This window comes from Polypterus senegalus, chromosome 10 (assembly GCF_016835505.1).
Source record: "Polypterus senegalus isolate Bchr_013 chromosome 10, ASM1683550v1, whole genome shotgun sequence".
NCBI classification, from domain to species: domain Eukaryota; kingdom Metazoa; phylum Chordata; class Cladistia; order Polypteriformes; family Polypteridae; genus Polypterus; species Polypterus senegalus.
This window is the reverse complement of record NC_053163.1, coordinates 101,111,671-101,128,651: the sequence shown is the minus strand read 5'-3', so window position 1 is coordinate 101,128,651 and position 16,981 is coordinate 101,111,671. Positions and strand designations below refer to the sequence as shown.

General features: G+C 38.2%; 1 protein-coding gene across 2 annotated transcripts in view; it reads right to left on the bottom strand.

Moving 5' to 3' along the window:
• The window catches only part of fmr1 (FMRP translational regulator 1), a 111,389-nt gene extending 103,829 nt beyond the window's left edge, over window positions 1–7,560 (bottom strand). The window contains exons 1-2 of one of the 2 annotated variants that reach the window (XM_039766263.1): window positions 7,242–7,560; window positions 5,099–5,151 (exon numbers count right to left, since the gene is read on the bottom strand). In XM_039766263.1, coding sequence (XP_039622197.1) covers window positions 5,099–5,151; window positions 7,242–7,292 — 104 coding nt within the window. In that variant the 5' untranslated portion in view covers window positions 7,293–7,560. The remainder of the gene's footprint in view (window positions 1–5,098; window positions 5,152–7,241) is intronic. The other variant, XM_039766264.1, reaches the window with a different exon arrangement.
• Window positions 7,561–16,981: the final 9,421 nt, after the last annotated feature.

Below are 16,981 nucleotides of genomic sequence, written 5' to 3'. Positions count from 1 at the left end.
GCCTGGCATCTATTTTTGGCAACAGGTTCGTTTATGTTTGGTGTGAGGTTCTGTGTTGTGGAGATTCTCAGGATGGATTGCAGGTGCTCATCAGTGAGGCGACTCCTGTGTGCTGTTTTGTTATTCTTTATCACTGAGAAGAGCTTCTCACACAGATATGTGCTACCAAACATGCACAAGGTTCGAGCCGCATGTAGACGGACTTTTTTTGTTCTTCAAAGTCACCAAAGCGCGTGCAAACTCAGTGCGCCAGTTTATCAGCAAAGTGCGATTTGGGAACACCGTAGTGACGACTTGGTTTAACATTACTTGGCAACAGGGAAAGTTGCACTGGTGCATTTGTGTCTCCCATAAAAGCAACTTCACTTGAAATCACTTTGTGATTGTGCACGGGTAAAACGTCCGCTGAAGTGTCAGATTCTTATTTAATTCTTCTGCTTTCTGTATCTTCTGCATTGCATTCAGGTCTTTCAGCCTCACTGATGAGCACCTGCAATCCATCCTGAGAATCTCCACAACACAGAACTCCCTGATGTTTTGTCTCATAGTGCCGTCTTAGATTAAATTCTGTAATTACAGCCACATTAGCTCCACAAATGAGACACACGGGTTCAGTAAACATATACTCAGCCTCCCATCGGTTTTTAAAGGCTCTATTTTCAGAATCAACTTTTCTCTTCAGCATCGTGTGAGCTAGCTTCGCAATAACTTGCAGCATCATAAGCTAGACTTGATTAACGTGGTAAGTGTTCGGCCAAGGCAGCTGAAGCGCTGCATTATGGGATCTGTAGTTTATTGTGTTACCAGCGCTTCATATACCCGGGCCATTAATAACAATAATACAGTATATAAAATGATCTCGCGGGCTGGATATAATTACACGCCGGGCCGGATGTGGCCCGCGGCCCTTGAGTTTGACACATATGGACTAAATAGAACTTGAAAAGATATATTTTTCAAATGTGATCGCGCAATTCAGATAGAGTTGACGCACACTACAGCCTGCATGCCTCAATAAGTCATCCTCCCCTCGCTCTTACTTTTTTACCGTTCATCTAATGAATACACTGAGTATGGCTTTACCAAAACAATCATTGATGGCGAATAAAGTATCCATTATTCGAGTATGTAGATCGGGATATATATATACATATATATATATACCCGCGTGTCGCAGCGGAGACGTAGTGTGTTAAAAAGCTAGAAAAGAAAAGGGAACATTTTAAAAATAACGTAACATGACTGTCAATATACAGTATTTGTTTTGTGAGTGTTACTGAGTGTTGCTGTCATCAATGATTTGATTATCATTATTTCTTTCAATCAGGTTTGTATTTGTAGGATGTGTTGTGTTCAAGTTACATTCCGTGTTTGTCAATCGCTGTAAAGATGACAGGTTTCATTCATCGATTCGTTTCTTACTGCATCAATAAACAGCTCGTCTTCTTCTTTATCTGAGACCTGACACACTGCATGCACGGGTTTTTTACACTGTCTTCCTTTAGCGGGACATTGACTTTTTCCACCGTGTGCTTTGTTTCCGCAGTAGCTGGATTTATGAATATGCTTGTATGTATCAGACGCTTCATATTTTTGCTGCCTTTTCAATTGTGTAATCGGTTTTGTTCAGCGCTTTGGAACTGTTGCTTTTATCTGTGCACTGCGCCAGTTCACGTGAGCCGCTCGGTGTACATGCATCGAAGTTCCCAGCTGTGCTGGTGCCATCTCGCTATGTCCATGGCTGTATTTAATGTTACCTTAGTCCTGGCACTTAAAACTTTCTCTCGCAGTTTCGCTGAGTTTGTGCCAAACACCACCCTGACCATCTCATCTTCCTCTGCATAAGCACAGTCCTTAACCCGTGAATATTTAGTGGGAGTTTGCTATTGGATTGCCGCTGACGGACGGCCTTATATGGGCAGGCACTAAATTACAAACGCCAGCGGCAGCCTGTCTATGAACTTAATTTAAAGTGTAGGTTTACATCGTGCTTTGTTTCCGAAGTAGCAGAACTCATGAATATGGTTGTATATGTCACTCGCTCGGTTCTTATTGTTTCGCTGCCTTCTCAATTATATAATGCATGTTTTCTTCAGCGCTTTTGGAGGTCTTCCTGGTTTTCTATGTACTGCGTGATTACGTGTGAGGCGTAATGATGTCACACGAAACTCCGCCCCCACGGCGTTCAAGCTCATCTCCATTACAGTAAATGGAGAAAAACAGCTTCCAGTTATGACCATTACACATAGAATTTCGAAATGAAACCTGCCCAACTTTTGTAAGGAAGCTGTAAGGAATGAACCTGCCAAATTTCAGCCTTCCACCCACACGGGAAGTTGGAGAATTAGTGATGAGTCAGTGAGTGAGTGAGTGAGTGAGTGAGTGAGTGAGTGAGGGCTTTGCCTTTTATTAGTATAGATTCACTAAGGCAAGACAACCATGGAAAGCACGCCGGAAGGGGCGTGGATTCACTAAGCCGCCGACAAGTGAGACACCTATGGCGCACGCAGGAAGAAGCCACGCCCACCAATTCCAAGACCATTGGATACGACAACTCACAGAGCCACACCCACCAACTCGGATGCAACGACACAGAAAAACCGGCGTCATTTATATTCGTCTGTCGTAGAGGTCACATGCAGGTCCGACCAACGTTGACTGTTAATAGAGGCATGTTTCTTGCGGAGGTGAATCGCCATATGCGGCGTGTAAAACTGTTAGCGAGGGGTATCCCATGGGATCCTTAAAACGTTCCTTTACAACTGAGGTTAAAACACAATGAAGTGAGCAGTCTTTAAAAACGAGTTTTCGGTTACGACGCACGACCGCGTGCACTATAGCAAACTGTTTGACACGCTACATACAGCAATTCGCATCCGCGACAAACATGCGTCTTCTTTGATACTCCTGCACTTTGTACACACCCCCCTCCCACCGTGGTCGGGTGTCTTGGTGGATTATATACAGAAAGGCAGCCAAAACCGTACAGAGCAATGAAAAGTCTACATGAGTCACAGGTGCATCTGGACTGTACAAAGACGACAACGACTCGAGTGACGAGTTGGAGGTGGGCACATGAGCAGGCAGTGTATACTGAATGAGAAATCAGCAGACTAGCATAACGGAGGGAGCAGAGTGGATGTCCTCCTCTCCTCCCGTTCCACCCTGAGCGCCGCACGGACGATTGTGTGTTGGTTCGTTCCGTGCACTGGTTAAAACCCAATGAAGGGAGCAGTCTTTAAAAACCAATAAGCCCTGTGCCTCTGTTTCATTACCGTCTCACCTGCTTCACCAATGCAGGCCCCGCAACAGGCGATCCGGCAGCGTCATTCCCATGACCCGCCGAGCAGCCAACCGGGTAACCAAAGTCTTTGGGTTCCGGGGGGAGTATGGTTACAAAGCTGAAACTTAAAGGAATTGACGGAAGGGCACCACCAGGTGTGGAGCCTTTCACTTATTTTGACTCAACACAGGAAACCTCACCCGGCCCGGACACGGACAGGACTGACAGATTGATAGCTCTTTCTCGATTCTGTGGGTGGTGGTGCATGGCAGTTCTTAGTTGGTGGAGCGATTTGGCTGGTTATTTCCGAAAACGAACGAGACTCCCGCCTGCTAAATAGTTACACGACCCAACAGCGGTCGGCGTCCAAAATCTTAGAGGGACAAGTGGCTTTCAGTCACGTGAGATTGAGCATTAACAGGTCTGTGATGCACTTGTATGTCCGGTACTGCACGCGCGCTACACTAAATGGATCGACGTGCGTCTACCCGGCCTGGGGAGGCGTGGGTAAGCCGTTGAACCCCATTCGTGATGGAGAACGTGGCTTCTAATTGTTCCCCACGAACGAGAGACTCCCAGTATGTGCAGGTCATACGCTCGCACTGATTACGTCCCTGCCCTTTGTAAAGCCCCCCATGGTCGGGTGACTTGGTGGATTATATATAAAAAAAAAAGCAGCCGGAACGGCAAAGAACAATTAAAAATCAACGTGGAAACCGACTGAGGCGGTGTTTGGAAAATTAACAGTTAACGTGACTCACAGGTGCGTGTGGACTGTACACAGACAAAAGCGACTCAGGTAGGGAGTTGGGGCGGGCGCATAAGCGGGCAGTGCGTACTGAACGAGCGCCGTTCAACCCCGTCCTTCGCTTTGGGAGGAGAAAGCGTGACGGTGCTCCTCCGGTTTTCAGTCACGGACAATTGTATGTTGGTTCGTAGAGTGCATTGTTGCAATGTTACTTTTCTTGGTGATTTATTAAATTACGGATTTTTCAAATGTTAATTTTTTCCTCTGTGCTTAAAAATCATTTAAAAAGCAGCCTGATTATGCAGCGCATGCTACGCCGCGGGTTGGCTAGTTTGTTAAATTTTATGGGTATTTTTGATAATTTTTTGTAGTACAATGTAGGTCACTATAGTCTCCCATGTTATTAGAAAAGTTATTCATTTAAAAATATTACATTTTTCTCCTGGCCATATCTACTAACCACATGGGTAAACTAGCATGTAAAAATATTTCTGAGTGCAGTATTCCTTTAAACTTAGAAACAGAGACTATTCTAAGAAAACATGCTAGCTACAGCCAACTTAATATGCAGCTCCTTTAAGTTTGCTGGTCCTCTACTATTAAGTGTGTAATAGTAGTAATTAAAAACAATGTATTTACAAGCATTACAAGGTAAAACATGACCAGTTTGCTGAGACACCAGTCAAGCATGGTTTTTACCTTATTTTTCCAAACAGCAATATTTACTGTTTTTAATCAATTAATTTTATATACACTGTACATGCATAATGCCTATTCAAGCTATGGCACACATTATTAAAAAATGTCCAGATATAAAAATCAGTACAAGTGATATAATGAATTCTAATGCAACAAAAAATTTACTTCACTGAAATAATAAATCAACCAAAGCATTTGTTATATGTAAAACATTCAAATTTTAAGGCTCCAAGGGAACCATACACAACAAAGGTCAAAGCAGCTTTATTTTAACAATGTTATTATTTTATACATTGCAACACTTTTCCTGTATTGTACTCACTTTACATTTTTTGACACACACATAATATATGGAACGTTTGACTTACTTATTCTCAAATGCCACAGTCACTGAATCTTCATGAACATCTTTGACATAGGCCTATAAAGAAAACAATATAACGAGTAAATAAAAAACACAATTCATTCTTAAACAACAAAACATTTGAAATAACCACAGAAACTGGGAAACAACTATTAGTTCTTAAACACCGAAGGTTTAAGTATGGTTAAGTTGGAAGATACTTATTAGAATTAAAATACTGTATAAATCCTCCACAAGATACGGAAAGGCAAACACTATAAAAGCTGAATAATACCAACTATTTATCACCTCATATTGTCACAATACATTTATCTCAACCTAGGCTTAGGTAAGTTTTGCAGTACTAAGAAGTAACCACGCTGATGAGCAGATGCTTGAATGATAAAGTATTTCAAAATGCTATTCTTGTTTGTGAAAAAAGTATAAATATGCTTTAACTATTAAACCAATAAAAATGTAGGTAAACTTTCTCTGACTGCTGCTTTTAAAGGCAGCTGAATGTACTAGATTGAAAACAGATGTGCTTCAACTCTCAAACAAACAAAAAAAAATATTTTAATATAGGTCAACTATAAAGGATCTCATTAACAGTAGCACCAACTCTGATATACTGTCTTTAAAATGTACAGAAACAGATTTTAATTTCATTGGTAAATATGCAGGGCTTGACACGAAAAAAAAAATGCATTTTCAACAGAATCACTTAAATTCCCTCTGATTAAAGGTTAAAGTAATTTCAAACAAAAGTAAAATACAAAAAAATATTCAATAGAATTTAATCTCCAAAAACTTAACACACTGTAGTTTTCACAAATTAATGCTTTACCACTGAATTCACATTAAAAATTTGCTAAAAGAGCCAAACATAATATGATGACAAGGTATGACGATTTTACTGTATAATTCTAGGCAGTGAAATTGAACTACAGCTTACAGCTGAAAAATAGAATGTTACATAATTCCAGGTTTGACAATTACTTAAAAATGAAATTATTCAAATGAATTATACAAAATATAGGGAAAACTCTTCACTTAACACTTTAGTTTGATAACTGTCCATGACACATGAAATGGGAAGCCACTAATCAGTTCCAGGTATGCTTCTACAAAACACTGCCAGAACCAAAATTAGTTTTGTGGCGCTTGGGGTTATAACCATTCATTGAAATTAGACGTGATAAAAGCAAACATTTTCAAGAAATAAATCCAATAAATGAAACGCTACATTAAACTTTATATTTGCATCAAAAACTAAAGTTGACAATTGACTTACAACTGTAAAGTAAAAGATATAATGTAAAGACATAATGAGGATTTCACGGAAAAAACTGGTGATAGTGTAGCCAACATGAACTGTAACTTTAAGCATTATACAATATTTAGACAATTAACAAAGCATACAAAGAAGAAAGGCTTTTTTAAGAAAAAAAATCCGATCAAACATACTAATTCAAAAATAGTGGGTACTTAAGTACCTTACAAGAGTTCAGAAAACAAAACTGCAATAATGTACAAATAGCACGGCTGTTATACCCATCGTTCTACAGCACTGATAATTTGCATTTAAGCCATTTAACAAAAAAAAAAATCATTAGGCAGTATAACGGCAAGACACAACGAGAGATGTCGTTAACTCTAGAAAATGTACAGGTAAAAAAAGTATATACAGAGCGATGAAATATGATTCAAGTGTTTCGTATGCATAACGCTGTATGATTTTAATACAGTGACATTTTATTGAACGAATCAAGATGTGAGCCGACCTGTGATCTTAAGCACAAAATTTGAACTACAGTATCCCGTTTACAGGTGGCGCGGCAGCGAAATACTTAGATTCAAACTATGTAAGCAACCCTTCATACATCAGGCGGAATGCGCATATACGTCAATCATAAAGAATAAGACCCTTATTATATGGTTTTAAATGAAGAACAAAAATAAAATTGCCAGTCAAAATGAACAGAAAGATGCTAGGCCTCGGTTCATTTCCATAACAACAGCGGCTCTTCTCGCCAGGGGCCTGCACAGCGCTCACAGTGGTTTAAAAAACCCCGCACTGGAAATCCTAAACAACTTGCGAACTCGCCCGTTACATACAGTGAAACGCCAATGAACACAGCATAATCAAGGTCTACATTAATTTCTACCTTATAAAATGCTCCACTCGTGCCCCGGACTTCAACGACTAACTCTTCCATGTTTGTTGCAAATAAATGCAAAAACTAAAATAAAAAGTGGGTCGCCGATAACCCTGCAAACACCCCCCTCCCACTAAGCAATACACTCCAGCTTCTCTTCTCAACGGTGCCCCTCTCAAAGCAGAAATCGTGCGTTCCCTTTTGCTTCGGTTTTCTACAGAATTGAAAGTGAAACACTCATATCACGTCTCTACACAGTTTACACCCGAGGATGCAAGAGAAGGAAGCAATGATGTAAACACAAGCGCCCTCTCGTGGCACTCGTGTCACGTGACGGGGTGGGAAGCCGGAATGTTAGATATTTCCGGTTCCTTTCCTTTAACGTCCATAAACATGCGGCTGTATTTGAAATAAGAGGTCCTAGATCGGATGGTTTCACACCTAGTTGGGATATTTTTAAGTTAGTCGTGCGTAAAAAAATGGTTTGGGTGTTACTCTTCACTTTGGGCTATTTTTCTTGAAATTGTATATTGCATACTGTAAGTAGAAAATTTGCATTTGCCCGCCCCTGTATCCTATGATACTGCCTTTTTTGCAACCTACGACAGTAATCACATAATCGTCCTCAGTTAAAGTTTAAAACCTGTATATTTCACACACAGTTGCTGTTGATTTTTTTAGATATAACTACTGCAACACCGTTTTTAATAAAATTGCGCAATGCAGTAGGGATTAACCCGTTGTGTCTTAAAATTGCTTAATAAGGAAGCACAAATAGGTGCTCAAAATAGGAATGCAGGGATGGGACAACTGTATACTAAGTATTTTCGCGGTAACTCTTACTAGTGTAAAATATAAAAATACTGTTCGCTTCTGTTCTTTGAGACACCATGAACAAGGTTAAAGACTAGTGTAGTGGGCATGTAATCTTTTTTGTCTGTAATCTGTAAGAAATATTAATTTATAACAGTTGTACCTTGACTTTTGCAGTTGTCCTTTTTTGTTTTGGCGGTGTCATACGTTTACCTTTGGGGATAAAAGTTAAAATATTATTAAAGCTGAAAAAGAAAGAAGAAACGTTGGGTCTTCTCTTCAACGTTGGAATAATCTTTTAACTTTTAAGGTAGACACTGACAGCCTTTCATTTCACATTATTTAATCTGGAAGAAACAAAATGCAACATATAGTCAACTAATCATTGTTTTCTTTTTTTCCACTGTTCATCATTCATATTGAAATAAGTTCACTTTGGTTTTATTGGCTGTACCTTCTAGTGAACATCACCAGGCGTTACCCTAGAAATGTAAGTAAAAATCCCCGACCTTCGATGCAAATTAAGTACTAATTCGCCAATCAGAGTACTCGCGCTCACTATGTTCTACAGAAATGCTGCTTGGATGTGGTGGAGGGTGTTTTAATCGAAATTCCATCCATCCATTTTCCAACCCGCTGAATCTGATCACAGGGTCGCGGGGGGTCTGCTGGAGCCAATCCCAGCCAACACAGGGCACAAGGCGGGGACCAATCCCGGTCAGGGTGCCAACCCACCGCAGTAATCGAAATTCGCTTCTTTGAAATGGATTAACCAATTGTAGGGGTCGCATTTGTAAGATTAGACGGGATTTTAACTATGGTTGGGCTGTAAGTGTCTGTCTAGCAACCTTATATGAAATGAGTCAGATGATTGATGAAAAAGGTTGCCAGATATGCGGGTTTCTCCAAATTGGCTAGGTCGAAAACAGTTTAGTGGGTAAAATTACTGACTGGTGGTATGCTGTTTTTTTGGATTTATGAAAAATACATTATTGCTGCAAAAATGTAGAAACTTAAAACACATTTAATGCCGAATAAATTTAATGTGAATGTTACCTGCTTTAAAAACTGAGTATGGAGTTTAGAGAGTGGAGGCTACAACAGAAACAGAACGTTGGGGTGGGCGTGTTATAGGACTGCCCCGGGCTTCCGTCCTTTAGCGCTTGCGGTCAGATTGGAGAAAAGGTCGAACACATCTCCTTTGTGGTACTGGGTGACTCAATGCACATGTCAAATAAAGGTATTCTTCCCATCCTGAACTGGCTTTGTGAATTTGACTTTGAAGTAATTTTATTATTCATACACTATGAATAATATTCCATCTCTGCAAAATTTATATCTTTTTTAATAAGTCCATTGTTGTCTAGCATTTCCAAAACATTCAGCCTTTCCTGGAATGTGCATGCTAATCTCAGCCTGAATGCCATCTTTCTCACTTTAAAGACTTTTTTCAGTTGATCAGTGTCAAAAAAGCTAAATTAAATCCACAGTGATTCAGTGTTTTGTAATAATAAGATATAACTTTCAAGGGGAAGTTCATAGTTTTCTATAGGCTCTGTATACTTAAGAGCTGTCCCTTTCGTGGTGCATTGCAAAATTACAGTATAGTAGAACTGTGGGAAAGATAGAAAGAGAGTTTAGATCATTTCTCGTTAATAGTGTACATAATTATACAAGATTTCTTCAGTCTTTTTAAAATTAAGTTTATCTTTTAAAGTGTTTAGATTTTTGGGAGATCTAGCAGTAACACTAATAAAATCCATAAACAGTTGTATAAAGTAAAAAGTGTAAAGTTTTTTCATTTTAATTTGATTTTATTTGTTCTACTGCACCAGAGCCAATTTGGTACAGAGCAGTAGTCTAATCACTTTGAGTCACAATGGGCCAATTGAGTGTCACCAATAATTCTTTAAGCATGCTTTTGGAATTATGTGGAAACTTAAAAAAGTGCATGTATCACACTCAAATTACTTACAAGGCTCCAGCACTGAGTTGGGAACCAGTCACTGTGAAGAAGAAGCATTACTCATTTTTCTCTGGGAAACACTACAGTATTTTTTTTATGTTTATGCTTGAAACAGAGGTGGCACAACATTTTTTAATTAGTGTTTTATGGTGGAAAGGCTTTTGGGGATATCCCTCCTCAAACATAAATCCTTTTTTAAATGTGAAGATTCTTTTTAGTGTGGGGCCCATAGTTAAATGACATATGTCTATTACTACTCTTGTTTACCTATTCTCACATTTACCAACCTTTGGTTACATTAGATTTGTACCTAGGACTACAATCCACTGCATTCCGTCATTACTTCCTCCAGACTTCACCTGGTTATGACGGTCACTTTGGCTTTGCTGTACAGAGTGTCTTCTCTTCCTCATTCTGATTGACCTAACTGAGGAAAGAACTTGGTGAACATGCAGGCAGGAAAACAGGCTTGAATACATTTTAATCTTTGAGTATCATTCAAATAGACAGTGCCCAAAAGCAAAATAAAGTGTGGCAATAAACACCAGTATGACCTGGAATTGCTAGATGTTTAGTTTTTCCAGGCTCCCTGTTTCCTGCATTGCATGATGCTTCAGTAGTATGTCAGAAGATTCTTTGCATGATTTTCTCCTCCTTTTTTCTTCTTTCTGATCAGCTCTTTTACTAATCTTATAAAGCTAATCTAGGTATGATCTTGACATTCTGTCTCAAAGACAGCTTTGCCATTTTTTAAATTAAATTTCTTGTCTCTGAAAAGTGCTATGGGGCTATAGTGAGGCATGCTTTTGCAACTTAGAAACAGGGGTTATAAGAAGCAATCTTGTGTCATCATCCAAAGGTCATAAAACTAAAAATCATCCTGCAAAATTACCTTCTTTAGCTCATGCTTCTCACATCATAAATGGGAGGCAACAAAAACTCTACCTACATTATGGTAACAGTTATCAACAAAACATGAATAGCTAAGCAATACTGTACTTACAAAATAGCAGAGCTAATTACACATTCTACTTAAACTAATTCTTAAAACAACTAATCCTCAAAACAATTCTTAAGCAAACATCAAAGCATTAATGGACAAGGTGTATATCTAGTAGCCAAGTAACATGACAAGATGTTTATTACATAACAGGCTATTTTAGCATAGAAAAGAATAAAGCATCATAAGCAAAATAAAGTGTCTTTGTAAACGACCATGACAAAAGGCCAGAAAAGTTGATTTCTTTCCAGAAAATTACTGCTCATTTCTCCAACATCTAGTTAGATAGGTATTTCAGAGTGGCAGTTGCATTTTCTTACAGTTACTGGTCCAGAGAATCTTTAGCAAAAGTTTAATTTCATAATTGGTTATAATATCATCTTGTGATATTTAAACACCAGTTCTTTCTGAATTTCTTCAAATCTTGACTCTTAGCAGCTCCTGAAAACATTCAGATGCATGTAGTAACAACAACAGGCAAATTGACACTTTTTTCAGTAATTAATTTACTTAATCTCAATGAAAATAATTGCTTCATTTATTTTTTCTCTTATGTTAAACACTGCCATTGATTAACGTCTAGACTTGATCCTAATAGTAACCCTGGAGCAAATGAACTGAAGAATCTCTGAATTAAATTGAGTCGCACTGTAGTGTACCAGACTTGGTCTCAAGTTGTTTGTCATTTATCAGTTAATTAGAACCTGTCTCTGTGAACAATATAAAAAACAGTGACAGGGTTCCTATAGGGAGAACACAGAGCAGAACTAGCACAGCATATAAAAAAATAACATGAGTGGTACTACTGCTTGCCTCATGTTGATTATTAACAATTAGATAGATAGATAGATATGAGTTTAAGACATTATAAAGGTTTGGGGCAGCCACCCGTATATAGTTTTTCCCAGCTGCAAAAAGGGTTTTATGAATCAAAAACAGAACTAGCTATAGTAGCCCAAGATGGAGGCTTTAAAGGTCTGGAGAGGAACTGATTTCAGCAAAGGGGCTGGAACCAGAAGTGACATCATCAAAGGGGCCGGCTTTGGAAGTGACGACATCAAAGGGGGCGGCTTCGGAAGTGACGTCATCAAAGGGGCCGGCTTCAGAAGTGACGTCTTCTGAGGCGCCAGAACCTTGCAGGATTTCCCAGGAAAGGTCTGTAGGGAACTGAGAAAGACAGTCACCGCACTCCCCCGCCCCCAGTCGGATGTTTTATTACAATTACTCTGGCCCTTTAGCTGCCTCCTACTCGCACGTGTATGACAATAGATAGATAGATACTTTATTAATCCCAAGGGGAAATTCACATACTCCAGCAGCAGCATACTGATAAAAAACAATATTAAATTAAAGAGTGATAAAAATGCAGGTAAAACAAACAATAACTTTGTATAATATTAACGTTTATCCCCCCCCGAGTGGAATTGAAGAGTCGCATAGTGTGGGGGAGGAATGATCTCCTCAATCTGTCACTGAAGCTCCACCTCTGTCTGAAGCTCCACCTCTGTCTGGAGATGATACTGTTTAGTGGATGCAGTGGATTCTCCATGATTGACAGAAGCCTGTTCAGTGCCCGTCGCTCTGCCACAGATGTCAAACCAGGAGGGGCCTGGGTCTCCTAAAATCCACCAACAGTCTCCTTGGTTTTGCTGGTGTTACATTACATGTAACAATCTAATGTAACATAATCTAATGTCTAATCAAAAGACAACAGATCGAGCCAGTCAATCAGTCTTAATTTTATCATATACTGTATAGTAACTTTCACAGTGATCACCATTACTGAACACTTTATAAACAAGAATACAGCAAAAGAGCTTGCAAATATTAAGTTAGTATAGAATATAACAAAACAATATACACAGAGTAGGATGGTAGTCCAATCTGGCAGACCCACAGCAGGCAGTCAATTAAGCAAGCAGATCTAAAATTCAAGACAAAAAAAGGATGGCTTTGAGACTTGAACATTATGATCAATTGAGCCCAATGGAGAGACCTGGAAGAGAGTTTGTCAGAAGTATGAGCCACAAGGATGAATGAACATTCACAAAAAGCTGCTCAGGAGGGATTCTAGCAGAAGGCTTCGGGTGTCTCTGAGGTTTATATGTGGTAAGCAGCAGCAGAAGTATTTTGGACTGTAGGGATTGATAACATAATAAGAAAGTAGTAGAGTTCTGAATATTATTCTATATGGAACAGTAAGTCAAAGGACTAGAAATGAACAATACCAAAAATAGCACTTAAAATTAGTTATAAAAAACAAAACTTTTCCCTTTGTTCCTTTCTTGGTTGTTGATGAAGATGATATTATACTTTACATGTGTAGGTCTATCTAGTTGCAGGGCTTGAATATTAAATGTAAAGCTTTTTTTCATTCTGCCTCTTGCTTCAGAGATTTTTTCCAAGTGAAGACATCCATTATAAATGAAAAGTACAGCTGCATGATACCGTAGCTAATAAGAGGGAAGGAAAATGAATTTTAGAACCTTGGGGACTTCAACTTTGAAGTGAAAGACTTTCACCATACACCTCTACTAGCGACTAATGCTCTGCTGTGATATGCACTTATTAGATTTTGCAAGAAAAGAATTAACCCAGTTTGGCAGATTTCAGCTCTGGGAATAACACATTTCTTTTTATTCAGTACATCTCAATCACTCAAATGTTTTAGAAAGTTGAGTTTAATGCTGAGTCTTTATTAATCAGTAATAAAAAATAAAACTAGATAAGCCTTTAAAAGTTTAATGCATTTATGATCCATGAACAACTGCACAGCAGCACTGCCTTGTGAATTCTGAAAACAGAAATCACATTTATACTTGTTCTACTTTTTGTTCTCTGTTATCTTACAAGAAAAATAAAGGATAATTGTATCTGTTGTCTGAACAGAAAGATATCTTGCCTCTATTATTCAAAATTTGATTGACAAACTATTCTAGCATTAATTGAAGCTAGATGAAAGACAGACCTTATGGTAAAATTGATCAGGTCAGTTCTGGAAGGCAATCGCAATTTAGGATAACCAACTGCATTAATTAATTCATTTACTTTTTTATTCCATGGAATCAATAAATCACCATTTTAAAAAAAAGTTTTGATGCTTACAAAAATAATTACAACATCTTAATGTATACATCTAGATTTATTTTTCTACAAAATCTCAATCTCTTTAGAAACATTTTTCCCATCGTTTTAAAAGTTTAAAGATGCCTTTATGGAAAAACTCTGTTCCAGCTGTCCAAAGACACTCGACAGCTTCCTGGGTTGTCTCTGTGCTCTTGTGGTGTCACCGTCGCATTTGGTTCTTTACTGTTCCAAGGGTGGTGGAAAACTTCCCAACCTATTCTCTCAATTTCTTCCACAGTCAAATAGTCAGTGTAGCTCCATGCATTGTTGTGCTGCAGTATGTTCTTTCTTTTCAGGGTGTTTATCATTCAATGCACAACAGCGCTTTCTTTAGACATAACAAGCAGCATTTATGGTTTATCCAAGCTGCAGAAATTTGATACAAACATACCTCTCTCCATCCCAAAAGATGGTTACCATATTCTTTGCAGCTCATGACACTGTCTTTTTCTTCTTTTTCCTTGGTGAATTCAGATGATGCCATTCCATGTTCTGATGTTTTGTCTCAAGTTCAAAATAGTGAAACCAACTTTCATCACCTGTCGCAAAAATGAGCACAAAATCTTCTACTTCATTTCGATATTGCTCAAGAAAGTTGTGATGAGATCTCTTTTTTTGCTGACATTTGTGATCTTCAGTGAGTAAATATGGGATATTTCCATTATCCAAAACTTTCAATCATCTCCTGAACTGCATTGCATTTTATTTCTATCTGTATACATGATGAAACCTACAGTTAATATCAAACGGAGGAATGTCCTCTTTAACAAAAAATCTATATCAGCATGCTGACAGAACAATACATCAAAGTGAGCCATTTTGTCTAACGTCTCTGTGGTCATGTGATTTAAGCTAATGATATCAGTTGTAACTCAAGCACATGACAAAAGATGGCACAACCTCTAAAATAACATTAATTATTCTGTTGGTAAAAGTGTATGCGTAATACAACTTTGCTCATCAATATTGATATGACCTTTGTATATTCTGTGTGGATAATTGCTAATAAATATTTGTGATTAGTAACACAAATATTTTAACAGGTAACAAAATATTACAATCTAATAATCAGTTTTGCTATGGTTAGTTTTGTTGCCTCACAGCTTCAGACACTTGGCTAAGATTCTCAACCAAGTCATTGTCAGTGTGTAGTTGGAAAGTTTTTCCAGTTCTTCTTTTGTTTATTTTATTTTCTTTAGGTGATCAATTTGGGTTGTTAACATCAAGATGAAGCATCTGTTCGAGCCTGAAATGAGTTAAGGGTAATCTTATTAATGTTTTACAAGTTCCGTAAGTTGTTAGAAGGCAGTATGTTGTGGCCTTGCATTGCTACAAGTGAGATTGGCCAGTCTATGGTGGGTGGAAAAGTACAGGAACAGCCATCCCTTTGGTTAGAGACCTTGGATTGGGAAAGTGGCACTTTGCATGAACTCAACTAACTGGGAAGGAAGGTGAATTTGGTGGAAAGTGGTCATTTGTGGAGACAAGAATGAGACTGGGTGTGGTATTTTACTCTATAGCAGGGCTTTCTGAATTGGATATTGCAACAATTTGGGGTTTAGATATGAGGGATATCATGAAGCCAATGATCTAATTTTTATCTTTCTATAAAAAAAGTATGGAAGCTTATTCCTGCCACTCCAAAAAAAAAAACAATTTTTTTTCAATAATTATTGTGGAATTATTTTGCAAAAGTGTTGTGTTATTTTGCAAAGATATATGTCTGGTTCTATTGATATCATGCAAGTGCCTGGCCCATTTGTACAGTTACAACTGATGAGAAAGAGGTTAAGCACATGTGTACCATGAATTCAAGTGTCAAGAACTAAACAAGAGTTACTATGGCAGAGTGCCAGCTCAGAGTTTTTTATTAATAATTTTACTTTATTGTTCATAGTGAATTATCTATGCATGAACTGTGACTCATACACAACTGCTTAAATAATTAAAAATAAAACTACAGCCTTCAGACAAATAAGGCTAAAAAAATACAACCACTGAATGATAGATTTGGTGTGTGGGATCCGACTTGAAATTTCCAACTGTGGGCACAAGCCGGTGATCAATAAATAGCATATTGAATTAAACTAGACTATTTCTTTATTCTTCCTTCAGACCATAAATGTAATACAGGTGACCTATATTGTTTTAGGCAGTGTTTTAAACTCAGTGCGATAGCATGTCAAACTTGATCCTGTTGCCTTGAGAAAGTCAGATTACATGACTAGGAATTGCAAGGGGATGGCAGATAACTTAACTGCTTTGTGGCTTCTCCCCCAGTTCAAATTTCCAAAACATTGCCAGCTCACCTCATTCTGAAAGCTAATCGATAGCAGCAGCGGCTATACAAATATTTTCCAAGTATGTTGAGTTCAACCACAGACCCTATGTGTCATGTGTTTTTTTTTTTTTTTCATTATATCGTGGTATGACAAACATGAGACATCAGAACCCATGAGCCATTCCACTTCTTTTGCAGACCAAAACACCCATTTTCCTGTTTTCTGTGTAACTTTATTATATTTATTATAATTCCAACTGAGCACTTATTTGTTGTCAGCTCTCATACACAGAATTCAACCCTACTACTTAAGGCAAAATCAAGCCTGTTACAAACCATTATGCCTGAGATGCAGGGGATGTCACACTGCACAGCCGAAAGTCACAGACACTCACCAAACTTGTCACAACTCACTAAATGAATAATCCAACTGAGTATTACTGGTACAGTCATATAGTATGACAGGGTTTGATATGAGCATTGCTTACACTGAAATTACCCCAATTCTGGCTATGTCATTATAATAATAAAAAGGAAATAAAAATCTGGTATGAAAACAACAA